General features: G+C 43.5%; 1 protein-coding gene across 1 annotated transcript in view; it reads left to right on the forward strand.

Moving 5' to 3' along the window:
- PDGFD (platelet derived growth factor D) overlaps positions 1-16,884 on the forward strand; it is a 1,094,719-nt gene that overhangs the window by 956,521 nt on the left and 121,314 nt on the right. Inside the window, exon 6 of the mRNA XM_086935262.1 lies at positions 9,496-9,710. Within this exon, the coding sequence (XP_086791388.1) occupies positions 9,496-9,710 (215 nt within the window). The remainder of the gene's footprint in view (positions 1-9,495; positions 9,711-16,884) is intronic.

Consider the following 16,884-nt stretch of genomic DNA (forward strand, 5'->3'; position numbering starts at 1 on the left):
AAAAGCTTTAAAATGTCAAGTACGTGATAGATAAAAACATTTTCGTATTTATGCACGCTGATGTGCTTTGAACGCTGCACCCCCCCCTCCCCTCTTTTGTCTTAGTAGTACTCTCTCTTTGCAGATAGTGAACGGTAGTTAACGCAAGCCTTTGCCCCCGTTGTAATCCGTCGTGCCTGCTTGTCTCTCCATTTGATTGATTGTTGTCCAAGCATTTACTGTTTTAGAATTGGTTCTCTTTGGATCATTCTCTATTTACAAACAAGCACAAAGTCGCAATACTCTGTTTAGTCTTTGCAGATAGTGAAAAATCGTGTAAAAAAAATAAAAGTAATCGAGCAAAATCAGTAGGCCACTAATTGGATCTCTTTTTGACCTCGCTAAAATAGAAATATTAGGAACAACCCTTCATGAGAAATACGAAAATAGTGAGATGAACTGAGCTCCACACCATGAGGGCTGCAAGACAGCTCGGCTCCGTCACCCATCCCGCCCAAAATAACGACAAACCCTATGCAAATATTAAAAATATAGACAACACACCAGCAAAGAAACAGGGTAAAACATTTTATTAAAAAACTATTTACATAACGTTGGTTTATAAGATGATGTCAGTAGTGGACCGATGTGTGAATAGATCGAAAACAGCACAAGGCTCCAAGATCCGGATGGCAAGCTCCTGGATGTTGGGTGCCATAGTTTAGAGTTCTGAATTTCAGCCTTTTTCAATGCCTGTGCTTTGTTGAATCAAAATGGCGGCTTGACACAAAGCTGACTCAAGCGTTGCTACTGATGCTATGCAGACCAAAACTGGTTTTCAGTTTGTACATTTTTCTAGATTTTTCAATCCAAGTTTGGTTGACTTTGTAGAACGATGGCTTCAGATTTTCAACATACGGTGTGGTGGCGCTGACTGGGAGGGGGCGCTTCGCTCCTGCCCCCTCCCCAAGTAAGCTTTTCATACGTGAAAGTACGTTAATGGTTTTGGTCCCTGAGATGCTTTGATGTCACTGCCATTCTCAAATAGCATAAGTTCTGGATGTTGGGTGCCATAGTTAAGAGTTCTGAGCAGTGCTTGTAACACTGTCTGAAGCTTATTTCCACCTACTGCAGCTTCACTATTCTCAAAGTAAGTGAGTGTCGTTTCTGGACCTGACTGCATTAGAAAACAATGTGATATGTTACCTTCCTAAACAGCTTGACGGAGGCCCCTGAGGGGCGGTGTGATGGCCATGGACTCGGAGAAGACGCTTGGCTCCGACACCCTCCCCAAGTCTTATAGCACTGGTGTAGCCTGAGATCGCCCCCGACATAGGCGGCCGGCTCCCGGGGTCCGGCGGAACTTTTTGCCTTTTGATGACTCTTCAATTCTGGACCTTGTCCCACAATCCGTTTGACCTGAAGACAAGCTGTAGTGGGGCGCCCCTTTATCGTTTTAGTTGCCATTCCGCCCGCTTTTGCTACACTGTGCCTCTTCCGCCATTCAGCTGTTTACCGCCCGCTCTTGCGACTACAGCGTCTCGCTCACCATGTAGTTGAGTTGCGCCCGCTCTTGCGGTGCAGCGATAGGCGGCTGCCACAGGACTCTCAAAATGGCGGCCGGCTCTTCGGTTTTGGGCCTGGCCCACTAAAATGGCCCTGGGACACCTTGGAACTCGGACGCTTCCCTGATAGGGCTTGGGTCCCATTCTCGAAAAGCGTCCCCTCAGCCGTGAAGATTCTACAAAAGTCTTGGGGGCCTCCGACTCCCGCAGGCTTCTGGTGGGGAGCGACTGCCATGATTGCTCGTGGAATGGCCACGACGGAGCTACGAGATGGTAGTGGTCTCATGCTGACGCCAGCTTTAGTCTGAAACATCCAGAAACACTATAGACTACCAATTCGATCAGTTCCGGTAGCGCCCCAACATGACCCGGAAGAGAAGAACTTGCCCTCCCCTCTTTGACTGATGGTTCTTGTTGCCTGTCCCCTCTGTTGTCATTTAACAGAACTTTTTGGACTGCTGAAAGGGGTTGTGTTCTGAACGCTGGTTGGTGGAGACATTTAGACTATATTCTTGACCTACGTTGTCGCGTAATGCGTTTTATGACACGCCGCGTTAGCGCACCCGGAAGTGATCCGAGGCGCGGCGCGCAGCGCGTAACGTAAGCATAACAGGTCATGTGACTTGTTAATAAAACTTTTCATTGGTTCATTTTACTTTTGTTAATTTAATGATAAAAAGCTTGGTCATATGACCTAAAAATTACGCTTTTTATTGTTTTCGAACAATATTTTTTTTTCAAACATATGTTATAATATTCCAGGCTAATGTACTTTCCCGGAAAATTTACAACTGTCTTGCAAGTAAAATATATTCCTTTTTCGAGAAAAAGGGCGTTTCTTCCTTCCATGACGGAGCCGTTGAGTAAAAGAGATTCGGCCTGCTGTCTTAGTCGCCGATACGCCTGATTATCAGATTCTTATCGATCACTTTATGTTGCAGACATGAAAAACACAACTGCCCTTGACCATTTATCTTTACTGCGTTCCTACATATTATACCTTTTATCCGTCATGTAATTGGACTGCTTTATTTCACTTGCCTTTTACTGATTCGAAAACAGTGACTAAAAGTAAAAACTTTACCAATGTAAATACTACTACCGTGTTTTGTTTTAAAAACCTTTATTGTGAAAATGTCAGTGTACAAATACGGGCCTATAACCACGTGGGCCGGCCACGGAGCAAACTGAAATCGTATATGATGAGGAGACATTTACACTGTAGAGGAACGTAACGAGCGGGCCATTAGGTTGCAAGAACTAAGGTGTCTAACAGTTGCGGAATCGGTGGACATACATTTTGTAATTAAAATAGAACAGGGCCACTTACAATAACATTTTCTAGATATACATTTGCGGGCAAGGAGTTACGAGTCCCATTTATACCGGCGCCATTTTGGGCGAGGCCGGGCAGGTCCAAGATATAGTCAAAATGTCTCCACCAACCATCGGCCAGACCAGAACCCCTTTCGGCCCTTTATGCTACAAGATGGTGTCTTCCATTCAGAAAATATTGTTGGCAGCATTTTGAAAGGAAACAGAAACAGCCGTTCTCCTAGTGAGTTTCACATTGTTACATTTAGGAAGAATGTTGAAGAGTAGTATGTGGAAAATCTGAAGCCATTTTTCTACAAACTCTCAATCAGACTTGGATGGAAAAAAAAAACCTGAAGAATGTACAAACTGAAAACCAATTTTTGTCTGTATAGCATCAACAGCAACGCTTGAGTCAGCTTTGTGTCAAGCCGCCATTTTCATTCAATCAATAGCGTCCCCCTGCACACATTCAGGGACCTGGTCGTGTCTTCAGATGAAACGCATTGTAGGAAAAGAAGCTGAAAGGAAAAGGCAAAAAGTTCCGCCGGACCTAGTGAAGCTGCAGCAGGTGCAAATAAGCTTCAGACAGTCTTGCAAGCACTGCTCAGAACTCTCAACTGAGGCACTCAACATCCAGGACTTGCCATTCAGATCTTGGCGCCTTGTGCTGGTTCCGACCTATTCACACATCGGTCCACTACTGACATCACCTCATAAGCCAACGGGGCACCCCACGCCGACTTTCGGCGCAGCATTGTAGGATGGCCACACCAGTGCGGCAACTTGCTGGACACAACATCGGGGCCATCCAGATCTCGGCGCGTTCGACTCACTGTACCGCAAGAGTGACCGCAACTCAGCTGGACACGCCATCTTTCGGCGCAGCATTGTAGGATGGCCACACCAGTGCGGCAATTTGCTGGACACCACCTCGGTGCCATCCGGATCTCGGCGCGTTCGAGTCACTGTACCGCAACAGTGACCGCAACTCAGCTAACACGCCGTCTTTCGGCGCAGCATTGTAGGATGGCCACACCAGTGCGGCAATTTGCTGGACACCACCTCGGTGCCATCCGGATCTCGGCGCGTTCGAGTCACTGTACCGCAACAGTGACCGCAACTCAGCTGGACACGCCGTCTTTCGGCGCAGCATTGTAGGATGGCCACACCAGTGCGGCAATTTGCTGGACACCACCTCGGTACCATCCGGATCTCGGCCCGTTGTGCTGCCTTCGGCCTATTCGCACATCGGTCCGCTACTGACGCCGCCTCACGTGCCAACGGATTTTCTACACTTTTTGTAGCCCTATGCCGCATAACAGGTCATGTGACTTGTTTATAAAACTTTTCATTGGTTCATTTTACTTTTGGTTTCCTAAAGATGGAAGGCTTGGTCATATGACCTAAAAATAACACTTTTCATTGGTTTAGAACATTTTTTTTCCCAAACGATGAAAGCCCCACCTTGTTTCTGGATCATTCAGACTGAAGCTGGCGTCAGCATGAGAGCACCACCATCTCGTGGCTCCGTCGTGGTCATTCCGCGAGCAATCATGGCAGCCGCTCCCCACCGGAAGCCTGCGGGAGTCGGGGGCCCCCAAGACTTTTGTACAATCTTCACGGCTGAGGGGACGCTTTTCGAGAATGGAGCCCAAGCCCTAGCAGGCAAGCGTCCGAGTTCCAAAGTGTCCCAGGGCCATTTCAGTGGACCAGGCCTAAAACCGAGGAGCCGTCCGCCATTTTAAGAGCCATGTGGCAGCCGCCTATCGCTGCACTGCAAGAGTGGGAGCAACTCAACAACATGGTGAGCGAGACGCTGTAGCCGCAAGAGCGGGCGCAACTCAGCTAGATGGCCGCCACCTGGGGAGGCCCGTTCACGCCGCCTCCCCCACGCCCCCCCCCCGGGCCGCCGCACGCCAATTTTCGGAGCAGCATTGTAGGATACCAAAACCAGTGCGGCAGTTTACTGGACATCACCTGGGTGCCTGTCGTACATGTTGTGTCAGCCATGTGACACTGGACACAGACCGCTACTGATGAGGCCTCCCCCCGCACCACCCGGGACGCCCCACGCTGTTTTTCTGTGCTGCATTGTAGGATCCCTAAACCAGTGCGGCACCCAGGCGACATCACCTGGGTGCCGTCCAGAACTCTGCACGTTGTGCTGCCTTGGGACTATTCGCACAAAAGACAGCTTCTAACCATTGTTGCTTTTTGTGTTGAGAAATGTTTAAATGTTTTTAGTTTTTGTTCCGTTCGTTAAAGTTAATAGTTAATAAAGTTTTATAACCTTACTTTGTTGGAGTGTTATCTATTTTTTTAAAAACGGGTGAATGGGGCCTTGAATCGGGTTATTGTCATGTGTGGGCTTTGGAAGTGTGCTGCTGCAGGATCGGACATTTCAAACTCAAATGCACGTTCTTTTTCTTACCTTTCCGAAGCATGGAGCGCAATAGCAAGCAGAGAAAGGGTGATGCACGTGTTGAACACTACCTGACCTGGCAAGTTGCTGGCAGTGCCCCCCCGCCCGCTCCTGAAAGGGGGCACACACACACACCGCCGCTCCGAGTACTTCACAAATCTTTAAAAGACCATGCGCTTGTTCATGAGGCTTAAATGGTTTATCACCTCTTCTAGAACCCCTGCATCGACCCTCTGACGTTTCCTGGAAAAATTACCATGTAACACAATACCAAGCCCTGTCAGCTGAAACCCCCAAGGAATCGTGGGGCATATTATCAAGGGGGTTTACCTCCGCTTTTTTGGCTTTAAAAGCCTTGAAAGCGGAGATAAAATTATCTCCCTATTACCAAGCTGTCGCTAACACCAGTTAGTGACAGCTAAAAGGAGATAGCGACCATCTTGGGCCCCGCTTTGCATGTCAGTGATACTTATCACTAATGACATGCTAAGTGGCGTGCCAAGATGTTAGTGACTGGAAACAGTCCCTAACATCGCTACCTTCTATTACCAACTTTTGGAGATATTCGCGCTAAGCGCGAATATCTCCAAAATCTAACACCTGCCCTGAGCAGTTCTTAGCCATGTTATCCAATGGGAGGTGGATAACATGGCTAAGAGCATTTGCTCGATAATACATGAATATCGCTGACTTTTCTGCGATAATAGCAAGGTTTATCTGCGATAAAAATCGCCGATGTGCGGCGATAATTTTTGTCTCTAAACAAGTTAGAGACAAAAATTATCGCTAGTTGTTCGTAATATGCCCCCGTGTTTTTGCTTGCAGAAATCGGGAGGCGGGAGACTAGCACTGAAATCAGTAGTCACACGCCTGAATCGGGAGGGTTGGCATGTCTGAATTCTCTACAGCTGGGGCCATAAACTACATCCGCAGGGGTAGGTGATAGCCTGGGACCAGCCTGGCATCTAAAATGGCTGCCGTGCACGACAAAATTGTGGCATTGGAAAAAAGGCAAGATGGCGCAGCCGCTGGAAGAGATGTATCAACATATATCAGCCTCCTCAGCCACCCTCAGGAAACATAGGGGATTAGGATACGTCTCCCGCACCCACTTATACCTAGTAATTTAATTAACGAAGCACAAAATGGCGAATTCCCGTTTCGCTACCAGTTTGCGGCCCAGTTCGCGGCCCGTGAAGCGCTTCTACCGTGAAAAATCATTTTTTTTTTATTTTCCCCACGGGACCCTTTAATAACCCCAACAACATTCCTAGGGGGTCAAGAGGGGGATACCTTGCCCCCTTTCATTAAATTCCCCTTTCGTTTTTCACCTCTTCTTCTCTCTCGATCCTACCGAGAGACAAGATGGCGGCCGCTCCGGACTGTCACGCAGCAAAAAAAAAAAAAAGCTCACGCACAGCCGCTGGAAGAGATGTATCAACATATATCAGCCTCCTCAGCCACCCTCAGGAAACATAGGGGATTAGGATACGTCTCCCGCACCCCCTTATACCTAATAATTTAATTAACGAAGCACAAAATGGCGAATTCCCGTTTCGCTACCAGTTTGCGGCCCAGTTCGCGGCCCGTGAAGCGCTTCTACCGTGAAAAATCATTTTTTTTTTATTTTCCCCACGGGACCCTTTAATAACCCCAACAACATTCCTAGGGGGTCAAGAGGGGGATACCTTGCCCCCTTTCATTAAATTCCCCTTTCGTTTTTCACCTCTTCTTCTCTCTCGATCCTACCGAGAGACAAGATGGCGGCCGCTCCGGACTGTTTAGAATGTTGACAGACACCGGAGAGCCAATCAGCTTTCTGCGCGCAATGTTCCGATAAGCGAAAAGTAAGCGGACCGGATCGCTGCCCGGAGCGCTGTTACAGATATATATCTTGATTTAAACGTTAATTTCTAAAAATCCACTGAAGCACATATATCGAGACCTAGCAAAGGCACATCGGGCTAACAGTCCCTACAATTTTGCCAAGTTTCGTGCAAATCCATTCAGCCGTTCGAGCTAAAAGTGAGTCCAACCGCCCTATGGAAAACTCAATGCAAAAAACGCGTTTTGGGACCCCCCTTTTTTCTCAGCCCCCCTTGACGAAACCCCACCAAATTTTCAGGGGCTGCTCAGAAACAAAATGTGCCATTTTCCTGAAAATTTCAGCCGATTCCGTCCACAAACGCAAAAGTTATTAGACATAGAATTTTCAGAAATCCCATAGGGACTTAATCCTAACTATATATACCTACTGGCGATAGCCAGTAGGTAATATATATATATATATATATATATATATATATATATATATATATATATATATATATATATATATATATATATATATATATATATCTTGCCTTTGATTCTTATTTCTAGAGGGAACCAAATTTATTTTCGTAAACAGGAATAATGTGAGCAAATTTTCTTTTACCTTAGTACAGAATCACTTTCAAGTGATTCAGATTGCCATTTGTCACTCCCATTACGGTGGCATACCTGATAATCATTGTGAATCAGTGTGAGAGATAACAAATGCAAGCAAGTGCAATAACACAGAAGACCAACAAATGAAAAATAAAGGTTCAATGCCATATGACATCGTTAAGTAATAGTAGAACCAAAAGCAAAACAATATTCTTTGGCGCTGAATGTGGGAGTGAATCCTGCTATTTACAATTCAGACAACCAGCCTTTATATATGTTTTTATCATTTTGCTGGTGAAGGAGTATAAATTCAGTTGTTCTGCGTTTAGTCCCAGAAAGATACAGGACTTCCACTTATGGATTTTTATCAGACAGTTTATCAGAGTGCAGATTCAGCAAATTGTTGTATCGTACACTTGCCTTCTCCATCAGAATGTAATTCTAAGTGTTTCCAAATGCAGATTCAACAATGTTAGAGTCAGAATGATTCGTTGAAGAGCACCACATAACACTGAGGAAGGATACTTGCAGTTGTTCATCAATTCACTCATGATTTCAACTAGTCATCCATAGGTGTATCTATATTTCCATGCACTCATTCATTCATACATCTATGCATTCACTGATTCACCCATTCACCCTCAAATCCTTATCAGAAATGTGGATTATTCCTATGGTTTTGGGAGGCTGCCAACGGTGCTGAAATCTTCTGGGTTGAAAGATTTGCTTTGCAGGGCACTGTTGATATTTCCAAATATTGTTTAAAGTTTATAGGACTTTTATTTGAATGCATTTGTTTTGCACTACAAATTCTCATAATTGCTAATGTTATCATACAGTGAGATGAGCAGCAGAAGGAGGAAATGCGTAATGCAAATAGTCACAGAAAGAAATCTCATGGTTAGATATTTAACTGAAGCAAGATGCATGGTGTCACCATATCTTCTGTTTCCACTGCATCCTTTAATGGATCTGATTTTGGAATTCACTATTCATAAGACATCTGTGTGTAGTGGTGGGCAGGGATCAGCCTGCACTGCCTGTTGTACATTGGAATTGTGCTCCTAACTGAGGGGCATATTATCAACACGTAGCACTAATTATCGCTGAATTTCATCTCCATGACAGTGGTGTATTAACAACGCTTTGCCTATTAGTGATTTAAAATACAGTGATAGCGGCAAAATGCTTGAATATCGCTGGAAATCCAGCGATATAAACTCACCAATGGCGAAATCCTTGTTGATACGCCCTGGTGGACTCAGCCTGACAATCCACCTTCCATTGGCAGGATGGCTAAGTCAGGTTTTCTTCAGGGGTTAAAATCTGGCGCAAAATGTGGTTAGCGCGGCTTTGGTGATCCCCTGACCCACCTCAATAATAGGGCGATGTTGTGTTTTTGACGGAATCCATGCTGATTAGGTTGGGAACGCCTACTTTGCTTGTCATTAGCGATGTAGATCGCTGACATGCAAAGTAGGGTCAAAAAGGACCCTGACCCAAGGAAATGCGCGCCAAAGCATGATCGTGAGTCCTTTTAAATTGTGAGTTGTAAAAATCACCGCTTTTCCGGCGCATAACGCCGGAAAAGACGCGATTTTGCTCTTGATAATATGCCCCTCAGTGAGGTATGGTGGGTTCCCTCTCCTCCTGCCTTCAGTGAAAAAGCATTTAACCATTGCAAATGTTTTAATCCTGCAGATAACAAAATGTAATCTCTTCTCGTTTGTATTAGAGTTCCTAATTACACAGTGAAAACTCAACAGTTGTTTTGTATTGTAGTGGACCTGGACAGGCTGAACGATGACGTCAAACGTTACAGCTGCACTCCGAGGAATCAATCGGTTAATTTAAGAGAGGAGTTGAAATTGACAACTGCTGTGTTCTTCCCTCGATGTCTCCTCGTCCAGCGCTGTGGGGGGAACTGTGGCTGCGGCTCGGCCAACTGGCGAACCTGCACATGCACCTCAGGAAAAACGGTTAAGAAATACCACGAGGTACTTCTGATTTTGTACACAATTTTAACATTCCTGCTATTATAAACTGCATTTATTAGATCAAATAGGTTGATTAATAGGTGAAAATGAATATGATAAACTCTGTTACAGGATAAACTCTGTTTCTAACAGTCTATACACCAGTGAGCAAAAAACAAAAAAGAGAATGGTAGACAGAGAGGGATAGAGAACTAATTCTCAAGGTATTTCACTCACATACATTTTAAATGTAGAAAAAGTATTGTTTTAATGTGTAAAACACCGTGCAGTTGCAAAAAACGATGGGATAGATTACAATTTATAGACATTCAGTGAGCAAATAGGGAGTTATAATAATAAATGTTATGTTGTTTGAACTGTTTTAGGGGCCCTAGGCGCGTATGGGTCACTGGGCCATAACCAATATGGTTGTGGCGATTTACCACTGATGCCCCTGGATCTGCTCTACTCAGTATTAAAAACCTGTGCACCAAGTACTGCATTTCAGCATCTGATTCTCAGCGCAGTGAAATCAGCAGTCTAAGGGCCACATATATGACCCTTTTTTGCGGCAGCAAATGGGAGAATCTCCCGTTTTCGGCTGCAAAAAAAGGGTAATAGCATGTACAAATGCTATTTTACGAGTCACTGACTCGCAAAATAGCATTTGCGACTCTCGCTATTAGGAAGGGGCATCCCTTCCTGATAGCGAGTCAACGTGCTATGTATCAGTTTTAGCGAACGCATTTGCGGCCTCAAAACACTTGCAGTTTACCACCTAATTCAAGTAGGTGGTAAACCACTCGCGAAGGGGAAGGGGTCCCCAGAGGACCCCTTCCTGTTTGTGAGTATGTTGGAAAATATCAGCCTGATTCATCAAGCCGAAATCGGCTCGCAAAGGGCCTTTGTGAGCTCTATTTTTGCATTTGGGATTCGTCATCCCAAATGCAAAAATCGGTAATAGCGATGTCGCAATTTTGCGAGGAATTACATTTAAGGAATCTCTATTTGAGATTGCTTAAATGCAATTCATCATCCATTAAAAAATTGCAATTTCGGCCCGCTATTTACCGCGAGGTCAAACCTCGTGGTAAATAGCGAAAATTCAGAAAAATGCTTTAAAAAGCATTTTTCTAAGTTACATGTTGCACACACACATGTCCTTTGGACATGTGTGTGTGCAACACCTGTTTCAATTTGCATTTAAGGGGTGCTACAGGGTGTCCTTTGGACACCCCTGGCACCCTTTAAATCGCTATCTTATTTGCGATTAGCTAATTGCTAATCGCAAATAAGGAATACTCCCCATTCATTCCTATGGGCCTTTTGGCCCATGGGAATGATTTGGGAGTTATTCTTTATTTGCGATTAGCAATTTGCTAATCGCAAATAAGGATTGTGTAGGAATCGCCAATCTTTTTGCGATTCCTACATGAATCCAGTTTTGCGAGTTTGTAATAGCGATTCCTTATGAATCGCTATTATAGACTCTTAAAACGGGTCTATGATGAATCAGGCTGCATGTTTTTAAGAGCAGGCAGTGGTCCCAGAGACCACTGCCTGCCCTTAATAAATAAAACTGAAAAGTTTCATTTTTCTTTTTTAAATGCAGTCCCAGACATGGTATTCTGCTGAGCCTAGCAGGCCACCATACCTGGGAGGGCCTGTCATTCCCAATGGGCTCGCAAATTGCGAAATTCTCATTAATATTGATGAGCCTCGCAATTTGCGACCCCATTGAGAATCGCAAACAGTGTTAAACACACTGTTGTACATGCAAAATAGCGCCTCGCAAATTGCGAGTCGCAAATGACTCTCAATTTGCGATGCGCTATTTTGCAGGTTGTACATCTTGCCCTTACGGCCACATGCATCATTGTTGCCATTTGCGATTTCTTAATTGCAAAAATTAAGGAATCACAATTAAATAATCGTAAAAGGCTATGCATCAAGAAATCACAATTTTTTTGCGATTTCTAAAAATTCCTTAATTGCGATTCACAATTTGCGAATCGCTATTAAGGAATCCCTTCCCATTGATTCCCATGGGCCAAGAGGCCTAAAGGCATCAATGGGAAGTCATTCTCAATTTGCGATTAGCAATTTGCGAATCGCAATTTGCGAATGCAATTTCAAGGGTGCAGGGGGGGAGCAAAGGACCCCCCCTGCACCCCTGAAATATAACTTTAAGTGCATTTTTCACACACACATTCCCCAAGGGCATGTGTGTGTGTAAAATGAAACTTTAAAAAATGCACTTTTGTGCATTTTTGAAAGTTTTCGCAAATTACCATGAAGGTCACCTTCATGGTAATTTACCTCTCCCTATTTGCGAATTCGCAAATTTAAAATGTTCATGAATTGCATTTAAGAAATCTCAAATTGCGATTTCTTAAATGCAATTACAATTTTAAAAATCGCAACATGATTGCGATTTCTAAAATTGCAAAAAACATGATGCATCCCAGTTTTGTCAATTGCATTCGCAAACGGCCGAAAATTGCGATTTGCACCGTTTGCGAATGCAATTGACAATGATGCATGTGCCCGTTATGTCCATATTATGAGTTTGCTGATCTTGCACTAGGCTGTCACGCCAGCACCTGCTGCAAGACCGGGACATTCGTAGTCAAAACATCCCACGAATTAGGAGTTAATTCTGTTAGGGCCGTCCTTCTGTGGCATACCCACTATGGTGTGTATCTAAGGCCCATAGGTGTGGCTTAGACATGCACCGCCATGAGACCGCTGCAGCCTGTTTCTGCACGGAAAGAAATGCACAATGTTGTGCATTTCATTCGGTGCAGGAACAGGGGATGCAAAACTACAGGGGGCACATTATGTGTCCCCTGCATACATTCCTAGGCCCAAAGGCAACCTGAGTTGCCTCTCTGCGATTCTTTACATGGCTGGCTCACTGCCACGGAAATTATATCTGTGAGGCAACTCGTAATATCCTTGGCGGCGCCGCAGCAGCACCGCCAGCATATTGCTACCTCTGACCACTGTGCAACTGGCGTGAGATCATTGGTCCTTGGCAGTTGCAGCTGTCCTGTGGCGGTCCAACCCCCCAAGTCGTAATAGGGCAGTTGAAACACAGTAGTCGTAGTAAGGCCCTAAGGCTTCCTAGGGAGCTAGTACAGAAGTAGAAACTCGGAACTCGATACTCACACAATAGAACTTAATGATGATTGTCCACACAGTGATTAACCTTTTTTAAAGACAGAAAAGTGCTTTAGTACACTAATGATGTAATAAAGCACAAATAGATTCTGCAAGGTTATAACAAGGGGCTCCAGGTAAGGTAAAAGAAATGCATTAAGGCTTAGGCAAATACTAGGTGACGGCTCACAGCGGGAAGTGCAAGCAGGTTACTGTGTCCATGAACTGCAGGTCAGTCTCTTAATAATACCCACTTTCTCTGTGGTTAGATATTAGGCCCACAGTCTCAGTCCTAAGCCCGCATGGGGCCGTATTCGATTTACTTTTCTTGTTGTGGGTGGAACTCATTGCAACGTCCTCGCCTGATGTCCTGTGTATGCGACTCTGCCTTCCCACTTGGTGCGACTAGTGGCGACACAGTCAACACAGGCATTTGGCAGGCATGGCTGCAATCAGGACCAGCGAAAACCTACCACCCGCACAGTTATAAGAGCCCACTCACAGGTCAATGAGAAGTCTGTCAGGAGCCCTGGGGGATCAAATGTGCAGGACAGCACCAGCATTCATAGCAGTTCCCTAGGGTGAAACACAAGGAGGACTGCAGGAGGTCATCATGCTTCTCTTCATGGAGGCAGCATGCCAATTTCACACAAATGTAAATTTGAAGAGAAACAATCCACAAAAATGTATAATTGCGCATAGATCGTTTCTAATAAAAGTTGGTGCAATTAAAGTAGGTAATATCTCACAATGTAAAATTATTTTTTTCTTAGATGAAAACTAAGTTAAATGTAGAAATATTGTAACCTTCACAAAAGGCAAACATCGGAAACTTCACAAAACTTCACCTGTCGAGAAAAAACTTTTCATGCATCTAATTTTAATACTCTTGGCCTAAAAAAGAAATGTTTACAGTGCCATATACCACTGGAATGCAAGCGTGTGCAGAATACCTCTGTGTGCCTTACTCTGCCAAAAGGAGATTCAACGGCGAGAACTAAGTAGTTTGAAAGTAAATATAGATTTTAATTAATAGATTCTCACAGGTGAATGCCATAATTCACCTGTATTGTTCATCCCAGCAATTGTCCCTTTAGATTCCCTCAAGCAATATTGATACATTCATTCAGATTAAGATATAGAATCATTTAGAAGAACTGAAATAACACATTGCATCATAAAAATACATATTTCTCAATGCTCGTTTTCTCCTTATGCTTGATGAATAAGAATGCCTTTATACTGTGAACCAGGAGAGAAATAAGACATTAACTTCATCCAGGTAGATTGTATGTATAGTAATGTATTTTGGCTAATATTCGATAAGCACTTGTGGCACTACCAGACACTCTTTATCTATAAAAGTATTTTTAATTAATCCACGATGCGTTGCTCTCATTGATCAGAGAATGTGAGACTTCCTGAATGTGCTCATTTACTCTGAAAAATACAAATCCAGATCATTGAGTAAATCATGTATCTGCCTTGCTCCAACACACCATTTGTTAGGACGGTGGTTGTGTCACAATAACACATATGCATTTTTAATGTGAGAATGCACTTTTCATAGCTATACAAACAGTACAGTATAACTTTGCCAGTGGTTCGAATTTTTTCACACGTCTCTGTCTTTGGAACTTTTCAAGAACTTGGCTACCTCTGAACATTTGATTGTGTTTTAGGTGGCATTTCACGTGAATTCCACAGGATTATAGTTTTGCTTCTGCAGTATTCAGCCTCTACTTAGAGCTAGTGAGAGAAAACGTCCCCCAGGAAATATATTGCTTTAAAACAAAATGCTGATGACATCCACTTATATTTCTCATTATGTCTGAGCCACAAAAAGGGCAGGTATTCAACCATTCCCAATATTGGGGACTGGATACTCCTTGGGCTGGAAAAATCCAGCCAATTACGAGTTGAACACTGAAGGTTAACTAAGAAATGAAAAGCTATCTGGGGAATCAATAATTCTGGGACAAATTGCCCTGGTAATTCTTCATTTTACCACAGACTTTCACCCAACATTTCAGCAGCTGGTTAAAGTTGACAGATCTGTGGTATTCCTAGGGACTTTATAATTCCCATTAGAATTAAGTGACCAATCATAAAGAAGACCTACATGTTGTCACCTAATACTATCCTCTGAGCAAGACCCTGCCTAGACCAAATTCAACCCTGAATATCTCTACAATATATTTGAAGTACAAACCCAAGGTAGACTAGGTTGTCTCATGAACAGAGGAACCACTAATCCTCTCATTCAGGAGTAGCTCAATAATGTCAACTTGGTGGCCTTGTCGACTTGCCTTTTATCCCGCACCAAATATCTGTGAATTACCATTGACCCCTCCCTATCATTTAACAACCGTATACAAATAGGGCTTGGTTCTAACCTATATTACTATGAAAAATTAAGCCTATCTCCAGGGTTTTATCTTACCACACATCGATGGAGGCAACACTGTAGTACCTAACTTCAAAAAGTCCTCATTTAAACCAATCAACACAGTTTTTCATGCAGCAGCAACCAAAGCAGGCATGACCACATCTCCAGTGTCCTGAAAGAACTGCATTAATTCTACTTCCTGCCAGAAATCCCTTCAAAATGTCATGCAAATAATTCCATTTTTGAAAATCTCACATTTTTGCCTTTGCATTCAATTTACCTGATGTCTTTTGGTGCCAGGCTCACTAGTAGGAACAATTGGATTTCCAGGCTGAAAAAGCAAAACGCTTGTAAAGAACACGCAAGACAGCAGGCTTTTTAACATTTCGAGCAAGACTGCAATAACCTTCCTTTGCATTTCAGTGTGCCATTCACCTCGTCACAATCCTCTTATCCTAGCTGTCATACCATACACCCACTCCTTCCCACACATTTATTTGTTTGAGTTTACATAATAAACATATCTTTGCAGGTCTCTGCCTTCACGCTCTGTTTCCTGTTTCAATGCACATTTCTCTTAGAAGTATAACCCAATGCCCTTGGTTAGGCACTTGTAGACTGTAAGCAGTTTCAGTAATTTTTAGAGTATTGTTTTTTTAAAACTTCCTCTATTAATCCACAAAAAACAAAGAACTGACTCCCCAATTGCGTCATCCCTCCCCCTGCTATGTTATGTTACATTATGTTATGTGGTTTTATAGAGAGAGCTAATACCAAAGGGCATCTTGCGCTAGTATCCTAAAAATCCTGACCACAAGAATGGAGATGTGAAGTGAAAAATATAATAGTTAAAGCCACTAGAATAAAAAATATAAAATTAGACTGTGAATCTAAAAAGCCAGGTTTTTAAGACCTTCCTAAATTTTAAAAGTTGTATGGGGATCTCAACTGGTAAGGAAACACGTTCCACTCTTTAGAGGTAGAGTAGGAAAACTTTCTCCCACCCAAGTGAGATTTCCTTATTCTCAGTACTTGTACTTTCTTGGTCGTACTTGACTGCAAGGTGTAGGAGGGGGAGTACCACTTAAAAATGTCCTGAAAAAAAAGATGGACCTTCTTGGTAAAGTCCCCTATGGACCCAACAGAGCATCAAAACTGGATGTGTGCCCAGACGGGGAGCCAATGAAGTTCCCTAATAGAGTTTGACATAGAGCAAAACCTGGGAAGATTTAATAAGACTCTGGCAGCCGCATTCTGTAGAGTCAGAAGTTTATTGAGGACTCGTGTTTGAGATTAGACAAATAATGCATTGCAGGAATCAGTTTTTGAAATAGCAACTGCTGAGATTACTGCTTTTCTCAACTCAAGTGGAAGATATGGTAGGATTTTTTTTTTTATCTTCAACATGAGAAAACAGGAAGAGATTACCTGATTTGAGTGTTCAATAAGAGTTAGTCTGTTGTCAAACATAACACCCAGAATCCTGGCCTTCAATACCGGAACTGGTAAGGGTCCTATATTTGGCAGCCACCAGGTGCTGTTCCGGAAAGTGTAATTGTTGCCAAACAAGAGCACCTCTGTTTTGTCAGAGTTAAGCTTTAAGAAGTTCAGATTTATCCATTGAGCAATGCTGTTCATGCATGC

This window comes from Lissotriton vulgaris, chromosome 8 (assembly GCF_964263255.1).
Source record: "Lissotriton vulgaris chromosome 8, aLisVul1.2, whole genome shotgun sequence".
Lineage (NCBI taxonomy): Eukaryota > Metazoa > Chordata > Amphibia > Caudata > Salamandridae > Lissotriton > Lissotriton vulgaris.